At 30.7% G+C, this 26,346-nt stretch overlaps 1 protein-coding gene across 1 annotated transcript; it reads left to right on the top strand.

The window, feature by feature from the left end:
• Nucleotides 1-16,221: 16,221 nt before the first annotated feature.
• On the top strand, nt 16,222-19,784 carry FPS1 (farnesyl diphosphate synthase 1). Its single transcript, XM_020365108.3, has 12 exons — nt 16,222-16,485; nt 16,793-16,817; nt 16,987-17,102; nt 17,193-17,279; nt 17,370-17,486; nt 17,569-17,657; nt 18,123-18,174; nt 18,545-18,640; nt 18,800-18,844; nt 18,919-19,008; nt 19,098-19,169; nt 19,427-19,784. The coding sequence occupies exons 1-12, from the start codon at nt 16,375-16,377 to the stop codon at nt 19,553-19,555; spliced, it is 1,029 nt and encodes a 342-aa protein (XP_020220697.1). The 5' UTR covers nt 16,222-16,374; the 3' UTR covers nt 19,556-19,784.
• The last annotated feature ends 6,562 nt before the right edge of the window (nt 19,785-26,346 follow it).

Here is a 26,346-nt window from a genome sequence, read left to right as displayed (position 1 = left end):
CGTTGGGCGTGACTTGGCCCGCGTTGGGCGCGATACCAGTTGTGACAGGTTTTGGTTCTTCTTTTGGGCGCTGAGCGCGTCCCTTGTCGCGCTGGGCATGAGACTCCTTGGGAGTCTCTGCTAGATGGGCGCTGGGCGCAATTTGAATTGCGTTGGGCGCGAGACCAAGGGAGGTCTCTGCCTTCCCCGCGCTGGGCGCAGGGTTGTGCACGCTGGGCGCGTGAGACTCATTGAGTCTCTGTCTGGCCAGCGCTGGGCGCAATGGCCATTGCGTCAAGCGCGAGAGAGCCTTGGGTTCTCTGGTTAAGCCCGCTGGGCGCGGGCACACCTGTGCTGGCGCGCGGACCCCCTCGATACTCTTTGGTTGTACTGCGCTGGGCGCAACTACTAGTGCTTCGGGCGCGTGAGTGAAGTTGTATCATATGATGTGAAATTGTTGTTTATGCTGAGTTAATTTGAAATGGAGGAATCTATAGTAGATAATAGTATTGATGATGTTGAAATATATTAGTTGCATATTCTTGTAAGTTGATATGTGAGTGTATTAGTTGTGCAATGTTGTAAGTTGATATGTTAAGCTGAATAGTTGTGTGTTACTGTGTGTTGCTTCTGGATGTTGTAGGCCGAAAGGCTGAGGTGTTGTAGGCCGAAAGGCTGAGGTGTTGTAGGAGATCTCCGAGGTGATATGCGTGACGACGCATTTTGTGTGTATTGGTAAATCTGTGTGGAAATAACTGACTAGATGTTTATTGATAAAGCGTTGATGGTCAGAAATTTTGTTATTGTTAAAGATTTCCCATATGTTGTTTCTCTTTATACTAGCTTACCCTTTGTGTTTTCCATGTGGTTGGACTGTTATGATCGTACTATGTACGGGAGCAGAGCAGGGATAGGTGGAGGATTTGTGATGGGTCGGCAGCTGAAAGTTGAAGCTGATACCTATGGATGTTTTGTCTGTTTGTTCACTTGGCATAGTGACATGGATGTAATTGTTTTGTTTTCATGCCCTAACGCTAGTTGGATTTGGGACATATGTATATATTTATATTCTAGACTCTATATTTATATATTTGTTCTATTCTGCCTAGTGTTTCCGGTGTGTTTAGTGGTAAGTGAAATGGCCAATCGGGTCGTTACAAAAATTAATTTTGTATAATTTTTATGTATTTATTATTGCTTTATTTTATTTTTAATATTTACTTATTGTGTATTTTTTCTCGTAATTTATTTTCTTTCATTATAGTGCAATTATCTTTTTTAATAAAAATTTAAATTTGGTTCATAAATAATTAGAAAAAAATTCTAAAAGTTGAATTTCTTAAAGTTTCTTACCATTGGAGTAAATTTGTGTTTGAGTTGTTTAATGCTAACATGGCACACTAGAGACCATTTATTTCATTTTTCAATACATGAAGCACTTCAAATGAGTTGTTTTCATTGGAGATGCCCTTAGACAATTCTTCCACTTCTTTAGAGAATAGAGAGAGAAACATAAACGTGAAATACCAAAAACGTAAACTGATTATACTTAACCACTTTTTTTTATATATAAAAGACTTCTTTCCTCATTTCTTTTAAAACAAAAACATTATTAAATATCCATTAATATAAAAAAAAACATTTTTTTAAATATATTTATTAAAATATACATTTTTTTAAATTTTTTTTATAACAAAATTAAAAACACTTATAATTATTTTATAAAATCCTTTTAATTAATTAAAATATTATTTTAATAATTTTTGAAATCTTAATAAAACCTAATTAGTAGAAATATAATACAAGTTGTCAAATATGAAACACATTTCTATATAAATAAATTATGCAATAATTGTTTCCCTCCAAAACTTTCTTCCGACATAAAGGGGAATATCTTTTCCTCTAAAAACTAAACAACTTCTTCTATTAAAAAAATTTCTCAAAAATTGCCTTTAGAATTTTATGTTAGTTAAATCATATCTCTCCAAAATATTTATAATTTTATATATCTATTATGAAAATATACATGATTAAAAAAATGTAAATAAGAACATTTATATGTAAATTATTATAGATTTATAACAAAATACAATATTTACTATTTTTTAGCGTGTAAATTATTGCTAGATTTATACAACAAATTAATATATTTACTATATTTATATAATTTACAATATATATTTGTGAAACATATATCTCTATATATTTACTATTTTGCCACTTTTTTTTTCTTTTCATAACTTCCCGTTAAAACATATAAAAATAAACATTTTATTCTAAAAAGTAAATAACTAAAAAATTAGATAAAAATATGTATTTAATATTTTTAATATAATTAAATATTATTAAATGCTACATTAATGTTTCATTACTAATTATACAAATTTATTAATTATTAGTACTATTTGATTAAAAATTCAAATAAAAATTAAATTTTAAAAAATATCTCTCCAAAATATTTATATTTTATATATCTATTTTTGAAAATATATATGATTTAAAAAATAAATAAGAAATTTTATATGCAAATTATTATAGATTTATATTACAAAATAATATATTTACTATTTTTAATATATAAATTATTGTAGGTTTATACAAAAAATATATATATATTTACTATATTCGATATCATTTATTATATATATTTGCAAAATATATATTTCTATATATTTACTATTTTGTCACATTTTTTTCTCTTCATAACTTTTCGTTAAAACATATAAAAATATGTGTTTAATGTTTTTAATGTAATTAAATATTAATGAATGCTAAATTAACGTTCAATTACTAATTATAAATATTTATTAATTATTAATACTATTTGGTTTAAAATTAAAATAAAAATTAAATTTAAAAAATTGAAAACATAAGAAAACTTTATACAATATTAACAAATAACGATAAAACATGATGTAATATTAATAATAAAAATTTGGATATAAAAATATTTTTAATGTAATTCATTACTAGTGATATTTAATGAGATTTTATTGTTCATTATTAATGTTTTATTGTAGTTATAAACGTAATTGTAACATGAATCGACAATGTAGTTTGAATCCCTTGACTTTCTTAACTACTCCCACAAAAATTTCTATTTAAAACAGAAAGTTGATTAAATTTTTTCCCACAAGTTAATATTTTATTTTTTTATTCTTTATCAACTAGTTCTTTTATTCTTTAAGAATATATATGACATTAATTTTATGGATTTTTTTAATGAGTTTCTATGCTATAATATCCAATTCATAGGCAAAAGAAAAAAGATCTTTAACAGAGGTAAACATTTAATAGAAAAGGTTGAAGGTTTTGAATTTGAGGTGAACTATGTTTAAAGCAATTTAAATAGCTTTCGAGTGGATATTTTTTAAATCAATTACCACAATTTTATGTACCTTTAAAAGAATAAAAAGTTAGGTTAAAATTATAATAAACATAAATATTCTGTATATTTGTACATCTTCTTCATATTCTTTTGAATGGATTATAATCAAAACATAAATAGTAATACATGCTAGAAACATGTTAGCGACAATACATCCATCTTGAGGTCCCTTTATTGTTTCCTTTTTATATTTTATTATCTATTTAATTTCATTTTGGTCTTAGTTATGTCTCTAGAAAAATATTAAAATAAGTTGTACATCATGGTGCTGGATCACCACATCACTTATCAAAAATCAATTATCATATAATGATAATCTTCACATAAAATAATACACATGAAATTCTACTATTATCATACTCATCCTTATCACACATGAAAGACAATAAGGTTTTCTACAACTCTCATGATGATCTCATGTTTTAATTCCATCATCTACCATGTTAAAAATTATAAAAATTACAACAGTTTGGACTAATGTTGACAACTTGACATTTGTTCACTAAAAAATTCATATCTTGAGTTTTAGACTTTCTTTTAAGGTGATTTTAAAGCCATAGGGAAGCTAATATATAGGGCTACAACTTTCATGCAGACTCCAAGACCAAATTTTTGCTAGATCAATTTTCCCTATTGTGTAGTGCCTAATTGTCGTTATAGCGTTGAATCTCTACCAAACCCTGTTTTTCATCTTTGTAGTGCTCATTTTGTTGCTGCAGTGCTGGATCTCTATTTGAACCTCCTATTTGGAATATTTTCAACACTAATGTCGAAACTAGTGCTCCAACACTTTCTGTAGCATTTTTTTTTCGCATGCTCATAATTTCTCCTTCATTTCTCACTTGCACTTCACAAATTTTTCTTAAACATCATCTACAACTCATTTTCATCACCAGATTCAACATGCATCAACATTCAATCATCCATCACCTTAAATTCCTCCACATGTTCAAGAAGCCCAAACCCCAACTTCAACATGCAAATAATTCAAAATCAGTCATAAATTTCAATGATTTTCAACCAAGATTAAGCTTCATAGATCAATAACAAATCAAATAATTCAAATGAATATTGAATCCAACTTCCCTTACTTGGATTCCAACTGCAAAAAAAAAAAAGAAGAGAAATAAAAAGGAGGAGAATAGAATTTTGCAACCTCTAAGCTTTTGAGGTAGCACCAACTACCACCGCAATTTGTTTTCTATCTTTCATAGGTTAGCCATAGGAAGGAAGGAAAAAGGAACACTTTAGTCACAACAACACTCTTAAACACTCCCAAGGTCTGGAAGATAAAAAGAAAGAAAAGGGCTCGATGTTACAAACGTCATCACTACAACTAGTACCAACTTCTCTAGCTTTTAGTATCTCATCTTGACTTCTTGAAGTACTTACTAACAAAGTATATGGAGGATTGAACACCCTTGACCTCTTGAGTCAAAACAACATTCAGTGCTTGATCAATGACAAAAAAGTACAATAACAACAACAAACATGTTTGTGGCTTTGTAAGGATCAATGGTGTAGTTAGGAACTTTTCAGTTGTGTGAAGGCCTCCTTACACTAAAAGAAAGGGGAATCCTTGTCTCCCACCCTTGATAAAAAGTGAGACAATGTCGTTATCCTTTTTGTTAGTGTTTATACTTCCTTTATAGTCCCTTGACTTCTCATGTTTATAATGGAAAAACACTTGTCCAAGTTGGCCTCTATGTCTCAGGGTATCAACATAAACCCCAAAAATTTGCCAGATCATACCCTAAATGAACACTTAACTAGGTTTAGCTTTAGTTGGTATCGATTCAAGGTATCAAAAACTTCTTGTAGGTCGATATAATGAGAATCTCATGTTCCTAACTTAACCACCATCTCATCTAAGTATGTTTCCACATTCTAACCCAAATGATTGATCAATATCTGGTCCATCAACCTTTGGTGCATTTCCTTGATGTTTTTTAAACCAAAAGGCATTACGGTATCAAAAGTTATTTAGTTAGCTATGAATGTAGTCTTATCTTCATCACTTTGATGCATCCAAATTTGGTTGTACCTCGAACAAGCATCCATGAAGCTCAACAGCTTGCACCCCAAATGGTCCATTAACTAAGTAATCAATACTAGGTAACTAGTACAAGTCCTTTGAGAAAGCCTTATTGAGATCAATAAAATCCATGCACATGTGCCATTTGCCACTAGAATTTTTTACCAACACTACATTTGATAGCTAGGTCAGATACTAAATCTCTCAAATATGACCCATGTCTAACAATTTGTCTATTTCCTTTAAAATCACCTCATTCTTTTCTTCATAGAGTTTCCTCCTCCTTTGAACGAGAAATATAGCCTTTGAATCCAATGGCAATTTGTGCCACAACATATTAATTATAATCTAGATCAATCTTGGGCATGTCGACTAGGCTCTATGTGAAACTGCTCTCATTTTTTCTCAGCATATTAATTATACAATCCTCCATATCACTGCTCAGTCTCACACCTATTTTGACTGTCCTCCTACTTCCTATGTTAATCGCCTTCACATCCTCGGCCAACTTGGGGCTTCTCTCCCAAAAGTCCCTTTGAGGATCCAACTCCACCAAGTTGACGTCGTGGAACTTATAAGGGTTATAAAAATTCTACTAGCCTCACATGCTATCCTCATAACATTTTCAAGTTGATTTCTTATCCACTCAAATTAGAGTACCTACAAATCAATTGTCTTCTAGCGAGGACTTCACTTTAAGATGCATCATAGACACCAAGTGAAGGGTCACGTCAATCCTGATTTCCTTTCTTCGATGGGTGCTCTTTCAAATTCCAATGATAATGCCTCAAATGCCCTTATCTTGTTAGTTTCATGATTTGTCGTATCAAGGTGTAACATTTCTCAATATCGTGACCATGAGCTCGGTGAAATTCCCACCACTTTTCATAATTCGATTTTAACTAACGATCCAAGGGTTTAACGAAACTTGTCTGCATGAGTAGTGTTTAATAGAGTCATATGTATATGGTTATCCCTCCTAGCAATCTGTTTTCGTTCCTAATGACTAACTACATACCAACTTAATTAATAGTTATTGTGCCTCTTGTTCCATCCGCTTCTATGCTTAAGAGAGTCCTAGGAGGGTGCTTTCTAGGGAACTATCTCTTTATATTCCTTTGTCTGCTTGCTAGTCTAACCTTCCTTTAATTTGATGTGGCTCAAGGTGTATGATCTCACTTTGGCCATCGCCTAAGGATTCCTTCTCCTAAGAGACTTGCAAAACTCCCCTGATCATATACCTTTTTGAAATGTTGCAACCATCATGTTCTTATTTAGCGATGTTATCCTTATCTTGACTTTGCTTAACCTTAAGAGAAGGTCCTTTAAAGACTTTCCCCGCTATTGTTTCAACTCGAACAAGTCAACGGTTGTTAGAGGTTTATGCTTCTTTGTAGTGATTCGCGTTACAAAAAAAACTTCAAAATTGTTGATAAATCGATTAGACAAGCTATTAAACCAATCTAATGTTGCTTTCTTCAATGTTCCCATGAACATCTTACATTGAACTTTGACATTACCTTCGCTGATCAACATTTAAGTGTAGAAGTCCGTCAATTGCTAGTTAGAATCCTATGTTCCACTAAATGGATCAACTTTTGGTACCATGTAATAACGTAGAATGGGTTTCACTTCGATTTTCACCAAGAATGGCCAAAAATCTTTAGACAACCCCATTTTAAGGTCCCTTCTGCCATCCTAAAGTTGGCATGCATTGTCTCTTGCATCTTTTTCGCGTTATGTCGGATGTCCTCAGTCTCCTTCCGAATCTCTTCCTATCTCCTTCTAAGCATTCTCCTTCCCCAGGCCATTAATCATAACCATTATCTCCTATATCATTGGGTGATGTGGATCGTTGGGTGATGTGATTTAAGACTAATAATTTAATTTTATAATTAATAGAAAATGGTTGAATTTTAAAAGTTAAAAGAGTTTTAGGAAATAACTAGGTCCGAGTTATATAGTTTTGAGCGAAAAAAATTTCACGAAGACTATTATACCTTTAATAAATATATAGATATAGATATATATTAATCCATCATCTATTGAGGACACAAAAAAGAAATTGAACAAAAAAATTGAAACTAAATCACAAAAATGAAAGACAAAAAACTAACAAAATACATAAAAAAAAAAAAGTATTAGTTGAAGGAGGAGAACACAAAGTGAAATAGAAATAATGCACTAACAAAAACTCATAAAATATACAAAAAAAAATCAAATAAAAATCATTAAAAACACATACTTGACATGAAAAATAATTAAAAACATAGTGTTTTCAATTGGCGTCATTAAATTCATTAATTTGTGAGTGTTTTCATTAAATTCATTATTTTTTATTCATTAATTTGTTTAAATTTTTATATAATTTAATTTTTATTTATCATAACTATTTATTAATGAAATATTAATACTTTGAAATAAATTATCAATCAATAAAAATATATTATTTCACAATACAAATTATTTATCATAAATCTAAAATATAACTTATACATTTAAAAATATTTATATATAATTATTTAAAATATAATTTATATATTTAAATATAATATATTTTATATATAATATAATATAATAAATACGCATTTGCATTGCAGCTAAATTACTATTTTAATGTATTTTCATGCTATTTCACCTCCCTTAACATAGATAAATAGTATTTTTTAGGCTAAAAACCTAATTTGGTCCCTTATAATCTTTTTTTGTTTCAATTTAGTCCCTCATTAATTTTTGGTTCCAATTTGGTCCCAAACTAATTAATTAGTTTCAATTTAGTCCCAAATTAATTAATTAGTTTCAATGTGGGACTTCCGTCCAAATTATTTAAACGGAGTTAACTTTTGGCCACGTAGATGCATACGTGGCATCCACGTGGATGGGAATTTTTTTTGAAAACACCTGGACCGGAACGGCCCGTTCTGAAACCGGAACGGGCCGTTCTGGTTGCAAAATTAAAACACCATCAGTGACGCATAACGGGCTGTTCTAAAAACAGAACGGCCCGTTCTGCTTTCAGAACGGGCCGTTCTGGATTCAGAACGGCCCGTTCCAAAATTGTGAATAAAATATTTTTTGCTTAATTGTGTTTTTGATATTATAATTATGCAATTTTGATCTCTAAAGTTTTAATTGAGTAATTTCAGTCCTTAAAAGATTATAGTTGTGTAATTAATTAGTTTGGGACCAAATTGAGACCAAAAATTAATGAGGGACTAAATTGAAACAAAAAAAGATTATAAGGGACCAAATTATGTTTTTAGCCTATTTTTTATGTTCAAATCCATTTATCTCTTCCTCCCTTTAAACCGATATAAAGGTGTATTTAAATATGTGAATAAGTAGAATCTCGATTGTGTGTAGTTTCAAAAGAAACGATACCCTATGCAATTCTACATCTGATCATAAAACTTAATAATATTTAATTTTAAAACTGTTTTTTATACAATAAAATAAAATGAACGGATGTGATTTGTGCAGTGTTTAGGAAATCTGTAGAGGATCAAAATGACAAAATCCATAATTAATTAATTATGTACTACCTACCTGTGTCAGTATAGCAACATATACAAGTAATCTACTAAATAAATGTGCCACGTGAACCATGCAGAGTAAAATTAAAATAGCTCAACAAATAAAAATGGTAGACTGATTATTATTATTATTATTAACTTAATTTTACCATGATACTATCATACTAAGAAATTTGACATTATTAATTAACTAAAATGATGTAAAATTAGTTTCCCAAATTTTTCTGTTTTCATTTTTAATAAGAATAGAAAATAATATTAAAAATATGTTAGTTTCAGTTTTTAAAAATATTTTCGGAGAAAACATTTTTAAAAAGAGTCGGAATTTGAAAATGAAATAATATTGTTTTCGACGATTTAACAATAATGTCGAAAACACAGAGACACTGCACATGATTTTAGTCTGGAGTTTTTTTTTTTTTTTTTTTTTTGTCTTTTATTAAATTTCTTAGATATGCTATATGAGAATAATAATGAGAAAAATACAAGGAAATTTCTGTTCATTCGTCTAAAATCTAATTGAGGATATATATTAATATTTAGTTGTTATATATAAATATAATTTATGAAAAATTATATACATAATTAAATATTATAAATCTATAAATTATATTAGTTTAAAATTTATATACTGTAAATAAATATCTTTAAATGTATGAAATATTTTTATATTTGTGAATAATAATTTAAATAGTGACAGAGGATTATTTTTAATTATAAAAAAATTATTTTAAAATTATTAAATTTAATTTAGAAAAAATATAATATAAACTAAAATAGATAAAAATTTAATTTTTTTTAAAAAAAAGCCCTTTCATTTAGAAAAAATGTTTGAAAATGCTCAATATAAAATAGAAAAGTCTTTAAAAATATCATCACATAAGATAATCATTTTATATTTAATATATAAGAAAGATCATATATTTCTTTATTCATAAATTGTTCATTAATAAATATGTACTTATATTCTTATTATTTAAAATTTGTTTGTAAACTTTATAAAAATGCATTTAAAAAAGTTTCATTAAAAATAATTAAATCAAACACAATTTCAATATTTTTATTTTTAAAAATAGAAAACAAAAAGCAAACCAAATGTTTTATAAATCTAAAAAGTTAAAAATCAAATTAATTTCAAAAAATGAAAATAAAAAGTAAAAGTATAAAATATTTTTTTTAAACCAAATAACCTCTGTAACAACCCGCCGTGATCCATACATTTAGTGAAATCGTACTAACTACATTAATTAGTTAACATAAACTATTAAATTGGATAACAAAAAACATACATGTATATAAAAGTAATAATAAACTACATTTCTATGCACAAAATAAAATTATATATATATATATATATATATATATATATATATATATAGTCATCCAAAATAACAATACTCTCCTAGTACCAGTTAATCACAATCAAATAGTTACTCAAAATGGTAACTCTGACACTAGACAAAACTCTATATCTTGCAGCAGTTATAACAACTAGCTCCAACTTAACATTGACCTGCTCCCATACATAGTATGATCATTGCAATCCATCCACATGGAAACAAAAGGGTAAGTTAGAGTTCAATAATCAATCATGTAAGCATGAGAATAAACATTTATGCTACACTATCACCAAATCACCAATCATTCTCATAGAGTCACATCATACACTCTATCATACACTACTTATGCAGTAAATGCAACTCATGACAAATATCAATGCATATCAATCATCTAGTGTGTCATCACGCATTCACCTAGGATATCTTCGTAACAACAAAGCAGTATAAGTGACATCTTATCCTACCGAAATCAACCCGACCGCTTTTACACATGGAGCGCCTTGCTAGGTCAACAACAAACCGAGACATCAAATCCTCCATGTGTTTACTCGGATAGTGTCACTTACACACTTGGAAGTTCAATTCCACCGTTTGGAATAGTATAGTTGGATATAGGCTTACCACGACCTTGACATGCATTATCAAGTCACTTATGGATTTTGCCCATCGCCTATTCACTAGGAACTACACAACTTTCTCAGTACTTGGTTAATGGAATAACCCTCGACCTTATACCCCGCTCCAATACTAGCTAAGGACTTAGAGGAGACTCACTCAAACCAGTGGCCTGTCTAAGCACCACTCTCACCCAAAATCAGTGACTTATCCAAACATCACTCTCATTCATACAATGGCTTGTCCAAGCACCACTCTTAAGAAACTCTATATGAGCTTTTCTAGTTTAAAACATTTTTCCATTTCCTAAAGTCCTAGGCTAGACACATGTCATAAGACACCACATGCAAACAATCCATCATACATCATACATGGTCAATCCACCATCATGATCAAATTCATTCTCATATGAACATACATACATAATAATTCACATTCAAACATTCATATTTATATCTTTCAAAGCATACATATGAACCAATCATCAATTTACATCATATATCATGCATATATGAATCAACATCAAACACCAATACATGCCAAAGCATCACAGCTCAGCCACAACACTAAATTGTAACTCACGCCCGGCGCAGCCTAGCTCATGCTCGACTTAATAGAGTCAGAGACTCCTAGGGGCTTCCATGCTCGACGCAGTCATCCCCGCGCTTGGCGCGACCAAGTCAGAGACTCTAGGGGCATCCACGCCTGGTGTAGTCATCCCCGCACCCAACGCCACCAAGTTAGAGACTTCTAGGGGCATCCACTTCCAACATAGTCATCCCAACGCCCGACGCCACCAAGTCATTATCTGATATTGCGCCCAACGTGGCCTTTTTCACACCTGACGCCATTCATCTAGAAGCCCTCATTTCAAATTACACCCAATGATAATAATCTCGCGCCCAAGGTGACCGTGAGATGGTCACCCCTGATGCATGCCCATTCGATGCCATGAAGGCACAGCCGATGCAAATTCAAAAACCAGCATACCAAGTTCAAAAATTTCTAGAAACATCTACAATTTTAGACGAAGCAACAACATGCAAACCATGAAATTCAACAACCAGACTCTATGGAATCCAAAAATATCTTCAGATCCCCCATGCACCCATCCAGTGCATCAAAATCACCCAAAAACCCCGTAAATCAATGAAGGTGGGAAAAACCCCTCGAGTCAATAGTTCAATCCCCAATTTCATGCATCAATTGAGTTTCTAAACTTACATGTAACCAACCAAAAACATCCTATCTTCCCTCACCTGAAAATTGGCTTATAACAGCCAAGAAGGGGAAGAAAAGATAGAAGCCAAATTCAAACTTCCTAACTTGAATTTCAAGAAAAGATAGAAGAGATTAGTGATCTAGAAGAGAAGAGGAATCAAACAGAGAAACTTGGAAGAAAAGGAAGCTCACAGACCTAGAGTCTTTCTTTTTAAAACTTATCTCTAGATTTCTTTGAGAATGAACTTATGAGGTTTCGTTCTAAAAAAAAAAACCTTATATAGCATTCTCTCCAGAGTTAACTAAACTCTAAACAATTAACTTACCATGCACAGTGTTACAACCTCTAAATATTTCGATTCACTGATAAAGATTTTACACCGCACTAATAAATTACTAAAATAAAATAATTATTTATAAACACATTTCTCTCCTAAAAATATTTTTTTTTCTAAAGATGTACCACTTGAACCATGCATGCTAAAATAAAATAGCTCAACTAATAAAAAAATGTTAGGGTGATGATTATTATCAATTTAATTTTAACAAAATTAATGTAAAAAATTTAACACTATTAGTGAATTAAAAAATGTCTAAAATGTAGATATTCTAGTTCACCAATTAATTTTCGCATCTCTCGTGGATTAATAATTTGTAAACACGTTTATATTAGCTTACCAAGACGCTTTTAAATAATTGCAGACTCACAAATGCCAAGGCACATAATATTTGATCTTCCTCTCTTAATCTACCATAACATTTTTTTTTTAAATAAAATCATGATACTCATAACGTAATATATCTTTTTGTCTATTTATTAAAATCAAAATTTACTATTAAATTTTGTTTTTCAACATTTTATGTATTTTTTCAAATGATTAAGTTAGACCTCCCTAAACAGTAAAACTAAATTAGACGGAATTAAATTTTATTTATTGGGACGATGTTAGAACATGGGATGGTTTGCTCCCATGTAAACCTTTAATTAGTATGTCCAATAAATAAGTATATTGATTTAAATTTTAAAATATATCCAACGAATGAAAGAAAATTAATCGAATTGAAATGATTTTGAAGTATTCAAATTCACAGTGTCAATTATATTTAGTATGCCCATTATTGGTCTAACATTAAAAAAGTTTTAACAGAGATTTAAAATAGAGAATTTGTAGTTTAAAACAATGATACCTTACGCGTGTTCAATCCTATTCATAATCAAACCAACCACTAGGAGCAAACTTTTGTAGACTCCATCGTAAATTTTGTGTTATTCTCACCTAAAAATAGTTGTTAGTTATGTTACATTTTTTTTTTGAGGGAGTTAGTTATGTTACATGAATCACTCTATTTTTGGTGTAATAAGGTCTCAAATGGTGGTGTAGAAATATCTATTTTTAATAAATAATTAAATATCCACGTGAACCATACAAATTTTAAATGATTAAATTAATAAAATTGTACTCCTATATGGACTTTATGCTTCTATTGATCTATTCTATGCCTCAATAAGCAGTGGATCATAATCTCTCGTTCTGTCCTCATTGTCGCACCTTCCTCGTGGGTTACAACGAGGGCGACGTGGGCCTAACATGCTTCAATTTCAAATCAAACCCCAATTGGAACCTGCCACGTCTCAATATTGAAGCTGGACCATTTTTTTTTAATAAAAATTATTCACTTCTATACTATTAAATGGCCCACAATTATATAATCTTTAATTAATTTTATATGATGTATAGTTAAAATATTATTAATTTATTAAATTAATTTTGAATACATTTCATATAATAAAAAATGATAGTAGTCCTAACTTAAGTAATACAGTAACTTTTTCCTCTTAGTAAGCTAAGACTTAAGAGCATCTTGATGTGATTTTTAAGGTTGAAGGATAAAAATATAATTTAATGAATGATAGTGGAGGCTTAGTAGATCTTTCTGCGGTTTTACCTCACCTACTTCTTTTCTTTCCTTAAAATTTGTTGTAAGTCACTACATTCAGGTTGGAAGTTAGAATTATGTACTAATATTCTTTCTGTGATTTTACCTCACCTACTTCTTTTCTTTCCTTCAAATTTGTCATAAGTCGCTATATTTAGGTTCCAAGTTAGAATTTTGTACCAATATTATATATATAATTTACAATAAGTACTTTACCTTTTCTTTATTATAAGTAAAAAAAAAATTATTTTACACATTAGGAAAATTAATTAATTACACTAAATTTTATTGATTTCATAAAATGTCATGCATTAAAATGATGATATTTTAGGAAAAGTAACATTAGGAGAAAATAATTAATTTTTATATATATTTAAGAAAAAGTATTTTTTTTTGGTAATATAAATAATACTTTTAAATATATAAATTAGAACAATGATATACACATACAACAAAAAATTGTATAACAATTTGTACAAAAATAAAGTAATGAAAAGAGATAATGTGGTGCAAATTTTGTTATATTATAACACCACTCTTTGAATTATACTATTATAATTAAAATTTGCAATAAATAAATATTCTAAAATATATATTATATTTTAGATTTATAATAATTACTTTATTGTGTGATATAAAAATTTGTTTAACTATTATATTAAAATCAAGTTTAATAATAAAAATGATAAATTAAAAAAAATTCTTATAAACACCTTCATCAAAAAAAATCTTTAAAAAATATCAATAATTAAACTAATTTCATTATTATATTTTTTTTGCAATTTTTGAAGTGCAAACCAAACACATTAGTTGGTGGTGGTTGATATTGGTTGGGGTGTATGGAACGAAGAGATAATAATGATGATAAATTTTATTTTCTTAAAACAACATTTGCTAGTTTTTAATTAATTTAGAATCATTTTTATATACTATTTTATTTATTTATTAATTTAAATAATACATGTTTTCTATTATATTTCTTTTATTTTATATTTTATTCTTCGTTATTTCGCACATTTTTTTAGTTCTAAACAGAGTAAGCGTGCCCTATAATTATAATATACACGAAATTATTTTGTGGTCTAGCATGTTCTTTCCGCCTCAATTCTCATTTGAAGACATGGGTAAACCTTAACTATGATTATCGTCTACTGATTTGTAAAATTAAAGTTTAAATTCAATTTATGTTATAAATTAGTTAGAATTTTTTAAAAGTTGACTATTATTTTGATTAATATTAACTAATATAAATGGAGTAGTGATTTGTATTTTTTAATTAAATTATTTTGAGTTTAAATTTTGACATTAATTATAAAATAATTAATAAATTTAATTATAATTAAGTTAACAAACTTATTTTTAAATATGTATCATTTTTTTTCTAATTACACAATAAAAATTAATTTTCTTTATTATTATTAAAATGTATATTTTAAAGAAAAGGTAAAAATTAATCCAAAATAGATAATTCATCCAGATGTATGTACATATTGTGATGAAAGAGAATAATTTTATAAAAAAATAAAATTTAAAATATCTCTTATATTTCATTTGAAAATATTTTAAATAATTAATCATAAAAACAAAAAGAAAATAATAAACGAACATAATTTTATTTTTTATTTCTTAATTTTTATAAACAAATAATATAAAATATTTAAGTATAGTGAAAATACAAAAATATAGATAATTTAATTTTTTAATTATAAATTTATTTATTTATTTATATTATTAATAATGTAATATGTATATTAATTTTTATTATATTATATAGTTAAATAAGACAATCTATTAAATTCAATGAATTTTTTTTACTATAAAGTTAAGCCTAATTTTTTAAATAAATATTATTTTAAAAGTCTAACTTAATATTTTTATTAAATAAGTGAATTTAATCCAAACTTTAAATAGATGAAGTTGTGTTTGTATAAAACTTGAACTATATTAACCTCTCATTACAATAATCATTATTACTTTTAGTTTTTATTAAAATTTAAAAATATTAAATAATTTTGTAGAATGCTAATTTAGTTTTTAAATATATATATTAGTATTTATCATTTTAACCGCACATTTTAAAAATTTGAAAGTAATAGAATAAGTAGTAAGTTAAAACCTTGTTCTAAATTTCAGGAATAAGAAATAGACATTTTGGAACACACACACTTAACACAATAGTGACGAGGCGAAAAGCTCCACAGTCCACAGTTGTAGTTCCTTAAATTCCTCTTCGGGTGCTCCCTCTCCGTGCACCCTCCCTCTATTTAAATCAGTTATCACTTTCACAATCACAAATACAGCTTCAACTAAATCTTCTTCCAACCCATGGCGGATCTCAAGTCCACTTTCTTAAACGTTTATTCCGTCCTCAAATCCGAACTCCTCCACGACCCCGCTTTCGAGTTCTCCGATGATGCTCGCCAATGGGTCGACCGGGTACATCATCTCATCTCATCCATCTTTTTTTTTTTTTTTTTTTTCATCGTAGATTTGGTTTCATTACAGTGTGTAACAATAGATTAATTTAATGTGATGCCGGAAAGTTTACTCAAGAAAACTCAGATTCAGTGAAATTTAAGATACTGCAATGATTAAAGAAATTTTGTTTCTTGTGTACTTATGCCGTTACTCGCGTGCGTGTTACTGTACACGTGATCTCCTGAACATTTGGTTGTCTTTTGAATGAAGTACGCGTATTTATTTTGTTCTGTTACTTACTTTGTGTTATTCTAATTTGTCGCAGATGCTGGACTACAATGTGCCGGGAGGTGCTTCTTGATGATTTCTTTCAAGTTCTTACTGAGTGATTTGTTGTTGTTGTTGCTATTTATTGCTTTGAAAGAAAGGAGAAGTTTTTTTGTGAAAAGAGATAAAGGGTATTGGCGAAAATATAAAGGGTGTTGACATTGACGAAAAGATGGGTTGTTTTAACTGCAGGGAAGTTGAACAGGGGACTTTCGGTTATTGACAGCTATAGATTGTTGAAAGAGGGGCAGACATTAAATGATGACGAGATTTTCCTTGCTAGTGTTCTTGGTTGGTGTATTGAATGGGTATGTTAATTGGTTGGAATTTTTTTACTTTTTTTTTTTTTTTAAGTGGTTAAACTTGTTCTTATGATGGTGTGTTGATGGGTTTTGCAGCTTCAGGCATATTTTCTTGTTCTTGATGACATTATGGATAACTCTCACACACGTCGTGGTCAGCCGTGCTGGTTTAGAGTACCCAAGGTTTGTCGAGGCAATCAATGTGATCTGTCTTGTTATCTTTTTTGCTGCTGTTGTGATGAAGTAATTGGTTCTTGTTACTGCATGGTGTAGGTTGGAATGATTGCAGCTAATGATGGAGTTCTACTAAGAAACCATATTCCACGTATCATTAGGAAACACTTCAGGGGAAAGCCGTATTATGTTGATCTTCTTGATTTGTTTAATGAGGTTGTACATATGTCGATGCTTAAATTATGTGGATTTCATCTTGTTGATATGCTTAAATTTGACTGTCTCGCTTTTCTTTTAGGTTGAGTTTCAGACTGCTTCAGGACAGATGATAGATCTGATCACCACACTGGAAGGAGAAAAAGATCTGTCCAAGTACACATTAACACTGTGAGTACAGAGAATTTATTATTGATGAATTTCTTTTTTGACAAACATGAAATGCTAGGGTCATATGTGGATGTCACAAAAATAGCTATGCAAAAAGAAAAAAAATTTCTGCCTGAGAGCAATAATCACATCCTTTCTGTGCAATCAACAGTATTTTGTAAAATTTGTCTGGAAGCTGACATCAGAAGAGCGATAACTGTTTGCCTATAAGATATAGGTGTGGCTATCTTTATGGTTTAAAATGAAAGATGTCTAGTAAATTTGCTACTTTGATTGCTATCTTACAGCAAATTTCTTGTGTGGAGCCATGTTCTGAGCATGCTGAAGAACAAGATGTGAAATTTGCTTATTACCAGTTCCTTCTCCTCTAGCTGGCTAGCAATTTGCCATGTTTCAATTTCTTGCCCATTATTCTATCTAGGAAATCAATACTAATGACTAGCACCATAAAAACATCTTCTGCAGGCATCGGCGAATTGTTCAGTACAAGACTGCCTATTATTCATTTTACCTTCCAGTAAGTATTATTATCCTACCTTTTTTGTTTAACCTCCCTATTTTTGGTTTTTTCCTTGCCCTTTTTCCTTGAGATGCTAATGACAAGTGACAAAGTATTTCAGAATGCTAGAATCTAATATTTTCTGATCAAACAAGGAAAAAGATAATAAAATGCAAGTTGTGTTATTCAGTTTGAAATCACATCTTTTCCTTTAACCCGTGCCCCCTCTCAATTGAAAATTGAAAGTACAACATGTTTCTAATGAGTCTTCACCTAAAGGAAGTTATTTCTTTTTTATTATCTATTTGATTCATTTCCTAATAGTCCTATAGGCTATCACTCTAGAATATCTGTTATTTATCTATGTATATATCTCCTCCTTACACAGGTTGCGTGTGCATTGCTCATGGCGGGTGAGAATCTGGATAACCATGTTGATGTAAAGAACATTCTTGTTGAGATGGGAACGTACTTTCAAGTACAGGTAATAATTTGTTAGCATAGGTTTGACCTGTTGTTTGTCTTTAAGTCATTTGGACTCTAGAAGGCTGTAATACTACATATTGTCGCTATCAACTTGAAATATTTTTTAAAAACTGTATTGTAACCTACATCTTGTCTTTTTGTTTTCCCCTCATTTTAGGATGATTATTTGGATTGCTTTGGGGATCCTCAAACAATTGGAAAGGTGTGCATCCTTGATAATTGATACTGGAAACATCAACTTCTATTTAATCTCATTCTAGTTATCTATGGGACCAGATAGGTACAGATATTGAAGATTTTAAGTGCTCTTGGTTAGTCGTGAAAGCTTTGGAACTTAGCAATGAGCAACAAAAGAAAGTTTTAAATGTAAGTGAGCATTTTAATATTTCCTGCTTCCTTCCTTATTTTCTGCCATGATTAGACTGCAATAAATCACTATTTTTTGTGGTTTGCAGGAGCACTATGGAAAGCCAGATCCAGAAAATGTTGCTAAAGTAAAGGCCCTGTATAACGAGCTTAATCTTCAGGTTTGAACTTCATTCATATCTAGCTCATCAATAATGTATTAGGAAACGCCACCCTTATGTTGCATCTTTGCAACATCAGCATATTAAGATGACCTATTAACCAAACAGCAAGGAAACAAAATTAAGATGCTAAAAGAAAAGTAACATTTCCACACATTTTGCAAGAAAGTCATGCAAATTAAAGTTCGAAACATGTCTGCACATCATGGTAGATGTTGATTTTCTTTGGATTACTTACTCTCAATCCGAATGAATAGGGTGTATTTGAGGAGTATGAGAAAGGGAGCTATGAGAAGCTTGTAACCTCCATTGAAGCTCATTCTAGCAAAGCAGTTCAAGCTGTATTGAAGTCCTTTTTGGCTAAAATTTACAAGAGGCAGAAGTAGAGTCAGTGTAAGTCTAGGACCAAAATTGCTGAACATGCAATAGAAACTAGAGTCCTGATTTCTTTCTAGAGCTGTATCATGTTCCTTGGCCTGGAATTTTTTTTTGAAAATTGATTTTCTTGTCTTTTCAGTGATTAGATCTTGTTGTATTTTACCAATTTACCTTGTAAACTGTATTGGGATACTTGTTTCAGTTGTTTGCCTATTAATAATTTCTTTTCTTCTAAAACTTTTGGATCATTATTATTAGAGTTTTATATCACATACATAGCCATTAAATTTTTTTTTCCTTATTATATCAATTATATTTTTTTTCCGGTGCAAAAAATAGTATAAACACAAGTTCTCATTGTTGTCATTTGTTAGAAAGTTATAAACTATACTATCATTATTTTTAGAATCTATCATTAAAGAATTACAGAAAAGTTATAGAGAAGATAATATGCGGGCAACAATAATACTCACAAAGAGATAAAATTTGTTTTCATCATTTTTGAAAAGCTGATAAATTTGATGGATATGTAAACAATCTTTTCTATCACTTTGATGTATATGAAAAAAAGTTCTGAAATTTCATTCTTTACAATATTTTCAAATCAGTTAGTTATACATATATATATATATATATATTGAAATGGGTGATTCCATCATTTATAAATGCTTATGAAATGTTTTTGAATAAACTCTTAAGTTATATCTCACATGTCAATTTTGTACGAGTTATTGTTTTTTTCAAAAGAAAAAAGAAAAAAACTTTGTTGTCGCATTTTTTTTAGTTTGTACCTTTTGCATACATATTTTCTTTATTTTCTGTCCTTTGCACAATCAAACAACTTACGACATCATTTCATTTTCTACTAATTCCCCCCCCTTCAGTTTCTTCTCTAAATTAAACCAAACATAACATAAATAAATCAAAAACTCTCTTTAAATTATTAAGAAGGTTGTATATTTTAAAAAATCATTAATTAAGTCGAAACAAACCTATTCCACTTACTTGGTATTATTTCAACTCAAATCTATATTAAGGGACATGCCATAACATGTTATCTAACAATAATTTTACAAGTATGTTGATGGTATTTTGTTTCCAATGTAGTGTGATCGAAAACAACCACTGGTTTTCGATTAACGTTAACAGGGCTTTCTATCCATAATTTTGTTAGGGTAATAATACAAGTGATTCATTCAACGTACTTCATGAAATAAAGACCCCGAAACAAAATTTGTTGGAGGGGTTTATGCTATTGCTTGAGTTAATCACGAAAAATAAAATTTGAACGAGATAATTGATGGCATAATTTCAAGCATACCACTTGAATTAATATTTTCAAACCATCGAGAAAATACTAAATTTTTAAATGACAGCTCACACGATTATAACTCTAACTATGATTCGATTTGGATTCAGTAAAATAAGAGAATACGCAATTGATGAGTTAAAGGCAAAATACCAATACTTTATTTATGTACAAATTCGATGTATTTTAATATGAGTTGTGAGATGCAGACACATTTTTCTTTTAGTGCAACAACGTTAATTTTCAACCTTAATCAGTGAGTCTAGATGGACTTTTTAGATTATATAGACACAATTTAATTTAACCTTTTGCCCTTAAATATAGGGCAGTGGGTGCCCTCCAAATTGGACCCCATGGTTGCATTTGACAAAAGGGTGGTGGAATCTTCCATTCAAGATCGCAATTTTCTGGATTACCACAACTTTAGCACGTAAAATATTTAATATTTTTTTTTTCGCTCGATGTATTATTTTATATAAAAAAAAAACATTAAAGACTAATTTCCAAAGATATGAAGATCCAACTACGGAATTAATCTATCTTAATTGATTTTTTTTCGTATACACAAATATATTGAGATCAAACTTCTGAGTGTAATATATATAATTCAGGGTGATGTCTATGATGGAGAAGTTGGATAAGTGGTCCATGGATGGTGCATTTAAAATCACCATAGATATAATATTAAAAACAATGAATGGTTGAGATTGTGATTTAGTGAGAAGATATATTGTACACCTTCACACACTGGATAAAATTTCTGAATATTTTACTGGATTTTTTTTTTTATTTTAAATTACCTATAAAAAAAACACGTACTACGAAGCAGCTGTCACTTTCAGAACGGGCCGTTCTGAAACCAGAACGGCCCGTTCTAGATGAAAAAATAACACAGGAATAATGCACCAGAACGGGCCGTTCTACAAGGAAAAAAAACACGTGATAAACTACACCAGAACGGGCCGTTTTGAAATCTGAACGGCCCGTTCCAGTTTTAAAAATAACATATGATTACTTAAACCAGAACGGGCCGTTCTGAATTCGGAACGGCCCGTTCTGGCTACATATTTGTTTTTTTTTTTTTTTTCATTCTACTAAATCACATTTAAAATTTAAGTATAGTTTTTCAATTGAGCGAGATATGAAGCCCCTTCCTCAATGACATCAAACATCTTATGAATAAAAGCCAAAACTAGGCCTAATAAACTTAAAACCCAAAAAGTCTTATACTAAGGCCCATAATACAAGACCAAACAATATAAACTCCTATACTACCAAATATATGAGAAAGGTGGTCATTTATGTAAAGTCCAAGTAAAGAGAACCTTATGCCCATCAAACCCATTAGGCTCACTAAGCTCAAAAGCAATCAAAAGTCTAAAGGCCCATGAAGCCCAAAGCTAGGCCCAACAAGCTTAAAACCCAAAAAGTCTTATACTTAGGTCCATAATACAAGACCAAACAATATAAACTCCTATACTAAAGACCAAGTAAAGAGAACCTTAGGCCCACCAAACTCATTGGGCTCACTAAGCTCATAAGCAATCAAAAGCTCAAAGGCCCATGAAGCCCAAAACTAGGTCCAATAAGCTTAAAACCCAAAAAGTCATATACTAAGGCCCATAATATAAGACCAAGCAATATAAACTCCTATACTACCAAATATATGAGAAAGGTAGTCATCTATGTAAAATCTAAGTAAAGAGAACTTTAGGCCCATCAAACCCATTGGGCTCACTAAGCTCAAAAGCAATTAAAAGTCCAAAGGCTCAAAAGCAATTAAAAGTCCAAAGGCCCATGAAGCCCAAAACTAGGCCCAATAAGCTTAAAACCCAAAAAGTCTTATACTAAGGCCCATAATACAAGACCAAACAATATAAACTCCTATACTACCAAATATATGAGAAACGTGGTCATCTATGTAAAGCCCAAGTAAAGAGAACCTTTGGCCCATCAAACCCATTGGGCTCATTAAGCTCAAAAGCAATCAAAAGTCCAAAGGCCCATGAAGCCCAAAACTAGGCCCAATAAGCTTAAAATCCAAAAAGTCTTATACTAAGGCCTATAATACAGGACCAAACAATATAAACTCCTATACTACCAAATATATGAGAAAGGTGGTCATCTATATAAAGCCCCAAGTAAAGAGAACCTTAGGCCCACCAAACCCATTGGGCTCACTAAGCTCAAAAGCAATCAAAAGTCCAAAGGCCCATGAAGCCCAAAACTAGGCCCAATAAGCATAAAACTCAAAAAGTCTTATACTAAGGCCCATAATACAAGACCAAACAATATAAACTCCTATACTGCCAAATATATGAGAAAGGTGGTCATCTATGTAAAGCCCAAGTAAAGATAACCTTTGGCCCACCAAACCCATTGGGCTCACTAACCTAGTTTTGTACTTCATGGACCTTTGGGCTTTTGTTTTGGTCTTGTATTATGGGCCTTAGTATAAGACTTTTTGGGTTTTAAGCTTATTGGGCCTAGTTTTGGGCTTCATGGGCCTTTGGACTTTTGATTACTTCTGAGCTTAGTGAGCCTAATGGATTTGGTGGGCCTAAGGTTCTCTTTACTTGGGCTTTATATAGATGACCACCTTTCTCATATATTTGGTAGTATAGGAATTTATATTGTTTGGTCTTGTATTATGGGTCTTAGTATAAGACTTTTTGGATTTTAAGCTTATTGGGCCTAGTTTTGGGCTTTATGGGCCTTTGGGCTTTTATTTACTTTTGAGCTTAGTGAGCCCAATGAGTTTGGTGGGCCTAAGGTTCTCTTTACTTGGGCTTTACATGGATGATCACCTTTCTCATATATTTGGTAGTATAGGAGTTTATAATGTTTGGTCTTGTATTATGGGCCTTAGTATAAGACTTTTTGGGTTTTAAGCTTATTGGGCCTAGTTTTGGGCTTTGTGGGCCTTTGGGCTTTTGTTTACTTCTGAGCTTAGTGAGCCCAATGAGTTTGGTGGGCCTAAGGTTCTCTTTACTTGGTCTTTACATGGATGACCACCTTTCTCATATATTTGGTAGTATAGGAGTTTATAATGTTTGGTCTTGTATTATGGGCCTTAGTATAAGACTTTTTGGGTTTTAAGCTTATTGGGCCTAGTTTTGGGCTTTGTGGGCCTTTGGGCTTTTGTTTACTTCTGAGCTTAGTGAGCCCAATGAGTTTGGTGGGCCTAAGGTTCTCTTTACTTGGTCTTTACATGGATGACCACCTTTCTCATATATTTGGTAGTATAGGAGTTTATAATGTTTGGTCTTGTATTATGGGCCTTAGTATAAGACTTTTTGGGTTTTAAGCTTATTGGGCCTAGTTTTGGGCTTTGTGGGCCTTTGGGTTTTAAGCTTATTGATCAGTGGTGACGAGCGTGAGAAGAGAGATTCATCTTGAGTTAAAAGAACGCCAAACATGATTTGGATGATGCCAGACGTGAGAGCATTAGGAGATCTTTTACTTAATGATGTCAGACTCAAGGTTGAGTGGTGCCCAATGTAGTCAAGTCAGAGCTCTCTGTCTAGATGACGTTGGGCACCAATATGGTGACACTAAACATGAGTTAGACAAAGACTTTCTACTTGAAGTGGCGTCAAGCATGGTACTTGACCATGCTAGGCGCAAGGTTTCATGGGCCTCTACCTTATCCATCCTTAGTGCATGTTGTGTAGTGTCGAGCATGGTCGAGTCAGATTTCCCCGCCTCAATGGCATCAGGCACAAAGTGTGTTATGTCTGACGTTGTTTGTAAAATGAAAAAATGTTGATTTGTTTGATGAATTGTTGAACATGAGATGAATATTGAGAATGTTCTAGGCATTTAGACATGGTGTTATTGAATTGTGATCACCAACCTGCGACTAGAAAAGAGGTTTTAAAAAGTTGCATATCCCATTGTGTAGATATTATGTTTTAGTGCTCTGAGAGTCCAAATTTATTGAAAATCCTTTTTGGGATGTTGACCTTTGAAGTGGATATTTGTGTTGAATCTCCTCTAGAACTTAGTTGGTGCCTTGTGTGAGCAAGGTTGAGGTATACATGTATAAAGTGACCATAGTATAGGGGTCATATTGAGCTATATTGATTACAAGTGACCAACCGAGTAAAGTACGAAATTGGAAGCTTAGTTCCTAACCGAGTATTGGAAGGGCATAGTATTTTGAGGGTAGTCGGTGGGCTAATCCCATAGAAGGCTTAATTAAGCTAACTAATGTTGTGGTAGGTCCATACCCAATTGTTTTATCCTAAAAATTGTACTAGACTTCCTTGTTTAAGTGGTGATATTTGAGAAACCAAGTTGTTGAGTAGTGGATTGTTATACCAATTTGTTGTTGATATAGCAAACCCAAAAAGGTCACCACGTATTGTTGGTTTAGTAAGGTTAAGCCACTTAAACTGCTTATCCTATGTTGTAGGAGATTTCTTAATTGAAATATATGACGACACATATAATTATTGTGTTGAAAATATTGTATTTTTGTGATGAATAATTTGATATGTTAATATTATGATGTTTGAGTTTATGTTGTGTTGTAGTAGACTGAGTAGTTCATGTTGATATATGTTGATTGAATTGTGATGATGTGTGTTGATAGTGTTAGAGATGAGATGAAGATGTGTTGATGTATTTAAGGTTGTTAATGTTTTTATGTTGCATGTTGTATATATGTTATTTCTTTAAAACACTAGCTTACTCTTGCGTGTTTCCATGTGAATTGAACTACGATGACCATATGTGATATAAGAGCAAGGCAGGAATAAGTATGGAGTTATGCAGTGGAAGCCATTTAGTAGTATTGGAGCTGGATGTTCTTTTTTGATGACCACCTTTTGGGGTGGTTCTTGTATAGATAGTATGAGTTGTTTGATTGACAACTTAGGTTATATAATTTACATTTATAGAATTACTGCACTTATATTACAAATATTTATATAGTTGTTTTTATCTTAATATGTATGCGATATAATACATATTCTCATATTTGTAGGTATATAACCCTAAGTTAATAGGATGTTCCATTGCTAGTAGATATATCGTCTAATATAAAGATCATGACAAGTCATTACATATATAATAAACATTTAACTTGTAAAGTTCACAAGCTAAAATATTAGTTTAAAATTAAGTTTGTCAAACGTTCATTTAAACTTACACTACATATGTTATGTGTGTGGTTTAAAAAATTCTTTAAGATATGCCTTTTGATTTTAGCTCTCGCCCACACTATAAATTAAATGCAAAAGATTATCTCATGTGAGCATTTTAAAAGAAAATTAAAAGAAAGAGTTTTTAGACATTTTTTAAACTTTTTTATTTAATTTAATTTTTATTTTTTTTATCATATTTATTTTAGAATTAAATTTTAATAATTTTAAAATAATTTTCATTTCTCTCTAACCATAGTGTTTTTAAGTATTTTTCTTCAAAGAGAAGATAATATTTTTAAGAATTCTTTTAACTTTTTATCTAATTCAATTTTTATTTAAC

This window comes from Cajanus cajan, chromosome 1, assembly GCF_000230855.2.
Source record: "Cajanus cajan strain Asha chromosome 1, NIPB_CcT2T_4, whole genome shotgun sequence".
In the NCBI taxonomy this organism is placed as follows: domain Eukaryota; kingdom Viridiplantae; phylum Streptophyta; class Magnoliopsida; order Fabales; family Fabaceae; genus Cajanus; species Cajanus cajan.
The sequence above is the reverse complement of the archived record's forward strand: the minus strand, read 5'-3'. Positions and strand labels throughout refer to the sequence as shown.